The sequence below is a fragment of the Conger conger genome, chromosome 8 (genome assembly GCF_963514075.1).
Source record: "Conger conger chromosome 8, fConCon1.1, whole genome shotgun sequence".
Taxonomy (NCBI): Eukaryota; Metazoa; Chordata; class Actinopteri; order Anguilliformes; family Congridae; genus Conger; species Conger conger.
In genome coordinates, this window is record NC_083767.1 from 29,712,284 (window position 1) to 29,723,234 (window position 10,951).

Here is a 10,951-nt window from a genome sequence, read left to right on the forward strand (position 1 = left end):
GGAGAACTGTATGGAATGTGACAAATGCAGTGAATTGCTTTACTAGCAAATAATGATAAAAAATAAAAATAAAATTGCTAGCGTTGGTTTGCTTGTGGTGGAGGTTGGGGTATGCTAGTTATGGAGATGATATTAACAGGTAACTTGTATGTTTATGCAAAGATCTCAATATTATAAAATTAGGGGGGGGAAAAGGCTGATCACAATTCCATGGAGCATGAGGTCATTTGAGCCAAAGGCCAACAGTAGTCACAGAAAGATTCTTACAAAATGTAAAAATTTCCAATTTACTAATGCCCCACAAAGCAATATTGCATTCTATGGTTTTTCCCTTTCCACAACACATTCACAGCAGATTTGCCATTCACAGTATAGCATCAGGTTCTATAGAGATTTGACTGAAACCACTTTAATAAATATACCATAACTCTAATATTAATAGCACTCCAACATTATGGAAAATGCAGAGGCTTGTTATGGCTCATTAAGAATAGATTTCAAGGAAACCAATACCTGAAACTACTGAGACTGCCATGTTGAAACAAATGTCCCACCAAAATTTCACATTGGTTTATGCAGTATGTATTTTATATACATTTAAGCTGAGCTTGATTTTTAAGACATTGTCATTGCAATATCAAGCTCAGCTTAAATGTATATAAAATACATACTGCATAAACCAATGTGAAATTTTGGTGGGACATTTGTTTAAAACTGGCAAACACTGGAGCGGTGACGTTTTTGCTCAGTTCCAGGACAGCATCATCAAAACTCTGTACCAGCCCTTTCAGGGCAGCGAGATACGTGGGAGCCAATACTGTACTCAGTACAGTAGTTAATGGCTTTATACTTCCAACCTAAATGAGTTTACTATACTGCAGTCAGTAGTACCCAAACTTAACGTGTAAATTATGTTCCTGGTACAGTGGATCCAGACCACTTTCCGAACACCACTTAGTCTTGTCACAGTGAACGATGACAGGAGCAGGAATACTTTGTTTCCAAAGCTCTTCCAGAAAGTTCATATTGCCAAGTGCTGGGCTGGAGCCTTTAGTGAGCAGCTCATCAGATTACCCTGCCCTCCTTGTTGGGACAGAAGCTGCAGTGGACTGCTCCCGTGAGGTCAGAGATGACCCCGGCCTTCGCCAATCCCCTCAGGAGGGCCCCTTCACGGTCTACGTTGTGCATGGGCTGGTGCAGCATGCTGGTCATGGGAAGACTGTCGTAGTAGTGGAGCGGAGCCCCCTCTTGGCTCAGGTTGTAACCGAATCCTGCCAGGCTAACTTCATCACAGAGGTATGTGGCAAGGTTGAGGGCAGAAATGCCGATGGTGGGGACATTCTGTAAAAAAAAAAATGTAACTCATTATAATAATAATAATAATAATAATAATTACTGTAACTGTAACTGTAATGTAATACTGTAACTAAAATTAAGTGCACCGCAGCATCTCTTCAATTTCTCGATTTCTTTTGTGTGGTGGTGGTCGGCAACAATGAGGAATAGAAATCCTGACTATTGGAGCTTCATACGCTGCTTGGCTTTTGTGCAATGGCCTTCTAAAATATTGGGGGTCATCACTTAAAAGTGCCAAATTGCATGAAATTATACAAGCAAGCTACCAAATATATTATATTTGATATTTCGTATCTTGGGAGTCTACAATTCAAATCTGCTTTCAAAAAACATTAATCGCTTTTCATTGAGAAGATATTGGTCTTTAAGTCATATGTGAGATTTGTCTCCTATAAAAAATAATCAGGCTATAAATAGCTCATGAAAAATTAAGTTAATTTGCGCACATTTTGAAACCCCCAAAAAGGGATGTAACAAATTTGCCACCATTCTCAACTCTGGCTATGCTGAAGAGTCACTGAAGATGATCTTTCATCAAAAAAATTGTCAAGGTGTCTTCGAGAGAAAGAAAACGATCCTTGGTTCTCAAATAACAGTTACAACGGAGATTAGAGTGATTTGACACCAATTGGCATAATCAGGGTTCAAGGATTTAATAAGGCTAGTTTCGATTCTATCAATACAAGAAGAGTGGGTTTGTGTGGAGGGGTACTGTTTGAAGTTATTTGTTACAGGAAAGTCAGACATGACATCAGTCCATTTGGGACTGCCAGGCTGCACAGAGGCACCAGTGAGTGTGCTGCATTGGGAGAGGTGCATTGGGAGAGGAACTGTACTGACTCAAGACATCAGGAAAATAGAGGCAAAAAAGATGTGGTAGGCGTGCTAGGAATGCAAACATAAACCTCCACGATACCAGCCATTTTCAGCATGCGAATGCTAAAGGATTACAGTTCTGAGAAAGAGCTATGATCAGTCTCTTCAAGCTGTATGTTCAAATACACCCCTGCCTTGTTTCCTCACAAAAGCTGATAATGTTGAGTGACCCTACACAGTGTACCCAATCCCACCCCTACAGGTGTACCAAGTTACATAGCCCAATGTCAGAGGTGGGCTAACTGACTTGATCCCAACCCCAGAGGCGGGGCTGTGGCTCTGGAAGATGCAGCAGGTCCAGCGCCGCCTCTCTGATGATCTCAGGGTTCAGGATTCGGAATTGAGATGGCTCAATAGGGATTTTATCCGGCACCTTCTGCCAGAAGAACAGCCAATCCCACAGAGACTACAGGGCAAAAACAGAAATGCAAACATATTTCACTTTGTAAACCACACATGATAATCCAACTGTTACAGCACATTAGCCTGGTGTTCTGACCTGGCACTGGCAAATGAGGACACATAAATTAGATAAAAATCGGTTGTGTATACTTAAATACACTTGCCATTTTTTTCCTTCTCAAGCAATGCAAGCTCTTCAATCCCAAGGACCAATGAATTATCCTGAACTAGTCACCTATTTCTTATACTGCGGTTTGCTTATACTGAGAAACCCAAAGATTGTTTGGTTAAAGCTTAACCATCAAATGCTGTCTGTCATTGCAACCATTTGCATATGAAAACTGTCAATATAAAACTGTTATTTCTTACTCACCACTCGCTTGTGGGTAATCATGGATTTAAGCCAATGGAAATCCACCGATTTGTATATAACAACGATGAACTGTAGGCTCGAATCCAAATCATCCCATGTCTGAGGGCTGCCCTCGGGGTAGCTCATTCTGATGGTGGTGCGGCTTCCCACATCCTTACTGAAATTTCGCACTGGACCACTATTCAACCTGTGGTCAAAGACATGAGTGAGACAAATTTGCTCTGCTGGGCGTGGGAGATGGCTGCCAGGTAATAGATAGACAAAGAGGAGACCCATTATAGCTCCGGATTAACCGGATATAGCCTGGTTACATTCTAGTAGGTTAGAAAACGTTTTCTTTCAAACAAAATATAAACAGTTTCTGAACCAGAACCTTTCACTGCAAAAAATGTTCACTGGGATACAAAAGCACATTTTACAGCATTTTATATTGTTATTTCAATGTTATACCAATAACCTCTCTCATGGTCTCACATGAAAATAGTAAAAGATTGAAACCGGTGAGCTATTATTACCTGCTGCATATCCACAATAAATGAAGCTGATCTCTTACAGTTGATAGTGGTTCAACAAATCATTACACAGTGGAGCACCGCTACTGTTGCATTCTTTGGCGAATGTGCCACATGACGCCAGCACAAGTCCAAGAAAACATCCTGTAAACCAGTGTGGAGTTGCTGTAGGGCATCCTTGGGCCAAGTTGGGCGCACTCTTTCACTTTTACATGACATTATTGGCATTTGGCAGATACTCTTATCCAGAGCGGCATACAGTTGATTAGACTAAGCAGGAGACAATGCTCCCCTGAAGCAATGCAGGGCTAAGGGTCTTGCTTAACCTCCTAAGACCCGCACTCTTTTTTGGTATGCATTTTTAATTTCTCTTTGCTATTTGGGCTTATTGGGACCTGATAAGTATAAAAACTAAGCATCATCTTTTGACATGATGTAGTTTTTGAGAAAAATGATGTCCACATATGTGGACTCTCGGTCTTAAGAATTAAGTATTATGGTTGTACAGCCCAAAATGTGGAGTCCACGCCAGGTCTTAGGAGGTTAAAGGAAAACACCAATATTTTGGGAAATATACCTTTTTTCCAACTTTTTTCATTTTCCCACACGTGTATTTCAAATACACATGCAAATAAGACAGCTTCAGAGTAGCTGTAAGATGTATTTCTTAACTTTGAAGGAGGTAGGGTCCTATGGGCTTCAAATCTTTATGCCAAGCTAACATGTTTTGATAACATGCAAATTGAACCAGTGAATGCACAAAAATGAAAATGAAATCGAACATCTCGTCTAAATCTGGGAAAGTCGGAAAAAAGGTATATTTCCCAAAATGTTGGCGTTTTCCTTTAAGAGGTCAATTTTGAATGCAACCACAATGCAGGAAGCCTTGGTTATCTGTACTGAGGTCGTAGCACAGAGCAGGCAGACACCAACCTGATGACAATGTCAAACTGGTCGATAAGCGGCCCCAGGGCTAGGCCACGCAGTACTCCCCCGTTGCCTACGACCACACACCTCTGGCATGCCTTCCTGCCACCCGACTGCAGAGCGGGGGCAGGCAGCAAACCAAGGACATCGGTCAGTTTGCTTCGCAGGTCCTGGAAGCCAAAGGGTGGTGGATACTGGAACATGGGCGCAGTGAGGGCAGTGTCCTCCCACAGGAAATGCTCGGTCACATGATTTGAGTGGTTGAACCTGGTTTGCATTTCCCTCCTGGCAAAAGCTGGCCTACATTCCTTTGTCAGTACACCTCTGACAAAGGAGTGAAGTAGCTGGGGGGGGGGGGCAAAGACATTTTGCAAGTGAGTGATATTTACAGACTGAAGGCGGCTGCTATACATTGTGAAATTGTCAAATTCTGAATTTCCCACTGTACACAACCACTTTCATAAGTTATAGGATATCAAAAGGTTTTGTGGTTCCAGCGAAAACACAGCTTTGGTATTCAAGATCATTTTAAGGCCCGGACACACCAAACCGACGGTCGGCCGTCGGTGGCGCCCTGTCGGCCGAGTCTTTCCGGTGTGTCCCGTGTGTTTTGGAGGGCTCCGACGCCGATTCAACATGTTGAATCGGCGCCGGAGCCCCCGGAGCCGTCGATGAGAGAGCTCTCTGATTGGCTGTCCAGCTAGCAAATCAGTGCACGAGAAGAGAAACGGAAGCGACGAAAGCAAGCCATTCCAAAGTTACTATCACTACCAGACATAATTTTCGATTAGTATTACTAAATAGCGAGAGAACAAGGAAATTGCTGCAAACTGTTTGTTGTGAGCGAGACAATGGCTGCTTCTAGGTCCAACGCAATGCAAACGCATTCCCCGGTCTTCCGGTTTCCATTTTTTGAAAGACAAATACAGACTACCGGCACCTGCTGGTGTGGACAGTTATTACCTCTCACGCAGGCACAGAACGTACGTGCAACTTGGCCGTCGACGGACCGTCGTTGCGGTGTGTTCGGCACAGCCAACATTAACGACGCGTATTGACGTGAGGCGATCTTTGTCGGCGCTCCGCGGCCGACCGTCTGTTTGGTGTGTCCGGGCCTTTAGAGTTGCATGCTTAAATTATTATGAAGTATGGATTTAGATGAATAAACAAAGATACATTCTGACAAGATATGTAATTTAGCCGATTTGCATACTTTATTAAAGATAGCAGAAATGAGAAATTAGAACATTTATAATTGGTCTATAATTTGAACTAAGATATCGCTATAATTCGTTCAGATTCTAAATGAGACATGTTTGAAGATGGTCTTGAGCCATTATTTTTACCCAATAGTCATTACACTATAAATTTCATATTTTTCATGAAGAAAAATTTTGACATTTCTGGATCTAAAAAAGGGATTTGTGATGCTGTAACTGCCCCTAAAGCGTATAACAAGAAAATAAATGGCTCAAAACACTCTCCTGTATACGGAGTAAAGGTTTGAAAAGTTTCAGATAGAATGACTATGCACTTAGAGTCCTGTAATATTCTTCAAAATCAGGTTTTGAGAAAATCCCCTCCAAAGCTAGAAATGGTAAATAATGACACTGATTTCCCCATACACATGGCGTAATGATTCAAAAGGTAGCATTATACTGAAAGTTGAATAGTTGAGGGATGATTTGCAGCAGTAAACTGTAAAAAGTAAATTTCACTGAAAATGTGATTTTGAAATGAACAGAACCTTGAAATGCGGTCAATTGTTATTTCTGTGCCTGTATGAATTCACTGAAAACTGTGCAAAACAAATTGACTGTCGGTGTACAGTGTACCAGGAGGGAAATATCCAGTCATCCAGTCATGCGATTCCCATTACATCCAGGTCATATTCCTTCCTATCTGGGGAAGCTCATTACGTCAACAAGTAGCTTTGATAAATGTGAGAAGTGATCGGAAATTGTATAATTATAGGCACTGGTTCGTCACAATCACCTGACTATTGACACCATAGGGATATAGATGGTAATGCCAGTTAAAATCATTTTGGCTCATGTGCCCTAAATTAACTGGTGTCACCATCTATAGAGCATGGTTAATGCACTTGGGATAATGGCTTCAGGGCACTCTCATGAGGAGAAATAAAATAGGAATAAAGGAATAAAGGAATAAAAACATAGCAGTACTTTTCTGTGGCTGTGGTCAACCCTCCATGAGCAGGGCTTAGGTTCCGTCTTAAACCGTGGTAGATGCAAGACTCCAAGTGAAAGCAATCCCAGAGCCATCAACAGTACTAGGAAATGCCTGCAAGGGACACACTTGCACAATGATCAAGAAGACAAGTGTATGAAAGACAGACTCTCTTATACTGCTACAGCACCAGAATTATTGTCACCCCTGACTGGCAATGCACAAAAATAAACCATATAATTATTGAGATAAACCAAAAAATGCCAACATGTGACTAATACTGTACTATAAAAGTTTCAATAGAACCACACAAAATCAATCATTTCAAAATCAAATAATATAATAAAAAATTGATTTCACAAAAATCAATAACCATAATTATTGCCACCCCTGATTTAGTACTTGGTGTATCCACCTCTGGCAAGGACAACAGCATGGAGCCGTTTCCTGTAAAAAGCTTACAAAATTTATATCGATTTTAACCAGTGTCCCTGGCCCTCATTTAAAACCCGCAATTAAAACAGGCACAAAACATCACGGACCCACTACCCTATTTCACAGTGGAATTAGGCGCATTTCCTTTTATGCATCTCTGTTCTGACTCCAAACATACCGATGCTGTATATGTATCTCATCTGACCACAGCACCTTTATTCAATCATACTTTAACTGACCAAATGAGAGCAAAATTGAATATTTTGGTCAGATACAGTATTGGCACGTTTTGCATGAAAGAAAGATGCATTAAAGAGATGCGCCTCATACCCACGGTGAAATATGGTGGTGGGTTAGTGATGTGTTGGGGCTGTTTTAATTCCAGGGGTACGGGTTAAAATGCCTACAAATGAGTTCCCTCTATTTACTGATTTACTGTGTATTGTGCCTTCATCTAAAGCACTCATTCCCACACAAACACAGACCACACTAACCAGCTCGTCTGGAGCAATTGGGGGTTAGGTGTCTTTCTCAGCGACACTTTGACACACCCAGGAAGGGGGATCAAACAGGCAACCTTCCGACTACCAGACTACCACTCTTACCTCCTGGGCTAATGTCACCCCCACTTAAACTGAAACTAAACTGTATCAGAGCAGTAAAACTCAATCAGCATTTTACTGTCTAGATATTACATTGACTGGGAGTGTGATGCGTGGATACAACGGACCTGAATGACCCGGAGTAGATCATTCTGGGTGTCCTCATGCTGCCCTGTGGTGTGTGAGACACCTGGTCTCGGGACTCGCTGTTCTTCTCCCTGCTCCTCATGTGACCACACCCTGCAGTCCCTGTGATCAAAGACAACAACTTTCATTAGAGCACCAGCCACCTGAAACACTTTAAAGCACAGCTAACGCCAGCATATCAGTTCACATTACCATGCTTATGGCATCCTTTTTAACCCATGCCAGAGTGTTCTGCAAAAATAAGCCTGCAGTGCTGAGTGTTCCAAACGCTAAACCCTGCAGTGTGTCCCTACAGTGCCAAGCCAATATGGCTGTAAATATTCTACATTTTTAGAGTAGGTGTGTCAATGTACAAATCTCTAATAAAACACATTTATACTGAACAATACTTGTGGACAGAATAAGACAGATTTCGAGATTCGAGATGCCCATGTTATAGCCATATCCACATATAATATTTCAGTTTTAAACACACCATTAGCAAGAATAAGTCCTACAATATTGATGGTAATATAAAACATTTATTTTCAGGGCTTTTTGGTTTGGTTAACTGGACTCTAACACTGGTGGACCTAGTGTTGTCTTCTTTTCTGATATGCAAAGATTGCTGGGAAATATGGCTGTGTCAAGTTTCTAGTGGCAATGCACTTCCCTACAGTCTATGTACATAAAGATTGAACGGACTGCTAGTTTTGGCAGTGAAAGTAAGGTCATTTAGCTACTAGGTAGTGAGGAAGAGACAATGCAGTTGAGTTAACATGCCTAAAAAACATGAAAGTAAAGAGAAAACATATGAATTATGGCTCAAAAAAGGAGACACCAAACACAAACAACCAAACACAGCGAGTCTATGTTATTGTAATATGTTGAGGACAAAACATGTTGTCAGACCAACATTACATTACATTTAATGCTTTTAGCCAAAGCAACATCCAACATTAGGTTACGAGCCAAGTAGTGTGGTTGTGCAGTTTTTGGCTGCAGCAGGAGGCTACCTAACCCACTGTTTGAGTCGGAAAATCTCTAAATTAATAGCATAAGCTAGCCTACTACGGCTAACTTTACTATGTGAGCCATACCAAACCATGCTGTGCCAAACCAGGGCTTTGGCAAGCTATGGATCGTTCTTAACCAATCCAATTTATCCTATTTATTTGCCTTTCAATTTCCTAATAAAACACTGGAGCGCAGATGACAGAAAGAACAAGTTCAGTGAGCTCTTTCAAAAAGCCATTAAATTTAGTTGACTGAAAATACCTATTTTTGTGACAATACATCCAGCACTATAATGGGAATAGCATGCCGTTTCATTAATACAAAGGAAATTAAGTGTGTTCACCAAAATATACACGCTATATTTGGTTGGGAAATAAGTTTATATTTTCATGCTCAGCCTGACATTACTGTGGAATTGCCCATAATCAAGTTCTGAGACTGGAATAAAAACCTTTAGCTAACGCTGTCCATTATCAATGTTAGCTACCCAACTAAACAAACGGCTCTCTAACTAGCGAGACATCGTTCGCAGGGCACTTTCGTTAGCAAGAAACGTACCGTTCTATTGACTTTGAGATCCCACCACTGCCGCGTTACGAACTTCATAAGTGTGGATTCTGGTCATGTTTATCAAATTCATTCCCACACGGCTATATATTTTAAACTCCGAATTCCCTAAAACCGATGGTGCATCTGCTCCGCCTTCACAGGCTGCATATACGATGAGGCCGTCCTTGGCTGTGTCTGAAGTTGCACTCTCGTGTACTTGTGCACTCGTATGAGTGAACCAAGTCAACTATTTAGAATACAACAATATAAAAGATCCGTAAATTTGAGATGCACATGTACTATAACGTCATGACTCTTCTGACCGTAATGTAGTTAAAGACAGCTCCGTGAAGTTGGCAAATGTTGCTGGCCACAATTGGAGACTTCCGGTTCGCATTTATCAAAATAAAATAAAATAATTTCTGAACTGTAATTTTGTCATATTTCTTTTAAAAATTAATACAGTTCGATATAATTGTGATGTATTTGCAGAGAATATAAAATTTCTATAAAAACAGTATTGCTATACATTGTTACCAACTAAAAGGTGGTATACGTTTAATCCATAGAGATATTGTACACTCCATCCATCCAACTATTATCTTAACCCGCTTATCCTGAACAGGGTCGCAGGGGGGCTGGAGCCTATCCCAGCATACATTGGGCGAAAGGCAGGTAGGTAAAGGTATTATAGATATTATACATAGATTTAATCTATGCCCCTTTTCATTCAGCAACATTTTTTTCAAGCAGTGAGCAGGTATGCAAATGAGCTGTTAATGAACCGACAATGTAAAGCAATTTATGCTTGGCCTACATCATAGTCAAATAGCAAGCCAGTTGCTTGCTGACTTTCATAAGTTGTATTAAAAATTATTTTAAACAATGGTAATTATGTGAGAAAGCGCAGAAAACGCGGTAACTATGTTCTAATTATTTAACGTTACTCGGCAGCTTTTATTTTGACGGAAAATCACAAGAAGTTGAGACCGGAAGTTCTGTACAGGAAGTCTAATGGTTGCGGTTCACGGAGCTACAATAGACTAGGCTATAAAATAGGTTTGGGGTGTACTTGATCACATGACCGTTCACTTCCACGCTTGATTTACGCACTACCTAGTCTACAAATTTCGGAGACGCCTTTGTTTATGCAGCGAGTGTCTCCCGGACTACCTTTGATTGTCATTACGACAAACCTATGAGCAGGATTTTAAAGCCAAGATTTTAAAGTAAGATTTTTGTGTTAACCATTTACCATTGTAAATCCCTTCCTATCACTGAAAAAGGCTCACATGACATGTTGACTCACCCTCTGTGTCTATAGTCCTTAAATTCGGCTTTCAAAATATACAGTTGGCATCTGACACTGTACCAAAAACAGAAGGGGGAGGGATAGACAGTGCTGTGGTTAGGAGTCTGTTGCTGCTATTCCTCTCTTGACCATTAGAAGTGCAAAATGACCTATTGTACCTTTGAGAGACCTTGTGTAGCTTTTTACTTCTGCAAGTTTACTTTTATATCAAATTTAAGCCCTCCCAGCCTGCAGTATCTTGAGTCCAACTGGTATTTAGTTCGTCATTTTTATG

General features: G+C 40.9%; 1 protein-coding gene across 1 annotated transcript; it reads right to left on the reverse strand.

The window, feature by feature from the left end:
• Positions 1-678: 678 nt before the first annotated feature.
• On the reverse strand, positions 679-9,741 carry st3gal5 (ST3 beta-galactoside alpha-2,3-sialyltransferase 5). The gene is made up of 7 exons (XM_061253322.1): positions 9,375-9,741; positions 7,802-7,922; positions 6,633-6,750; positions 4,453-4,790; positions 3,008-3,194; positions 2,480-2,638; positions 679-1,341 (listed from the first exon to the last, which is right to left on the reverse strand). Exons 2-7 carry the CDS (start codon positions 7,900-7,902, stop codon positions 1,066-1,068), a joined length of 1,179 nt encoding a protein of 392 aa, XP_061109306.1. The 5' UTR covers positions 7,903-7,922; positions 9,375-9,741; the 3' UTR covers positions 679-1,065.
• Positions 9,742-10,951: the final 1,210 nt, after the last annotated feature.

Bases quoted from the DNA above. Each gene is read 5' to 3' on its own strand.
- st3gal5 (XM_061253322.1), bottom strand. From the start codon at position 7,902: ATGAGGAGCAGGGAGAAGAACAGCGAGTCCCGAGACCAGGTGTCTCAC. The intron at 6,751-7,801 runs GTCCGTTGTATC...TGTCCCTTGCAG, and splicing joins ATCTACTCCGGGTCATTCAG to GCATTTCCTAGTACTGTTGA. The intron at 3,195-4,452 runs GTTGGTGTCTGC...CTTTGACCACAG, and splicing joins CAGTTTGACATTGTCATCAG to GTTGAATAGTGGTCCAGTGC.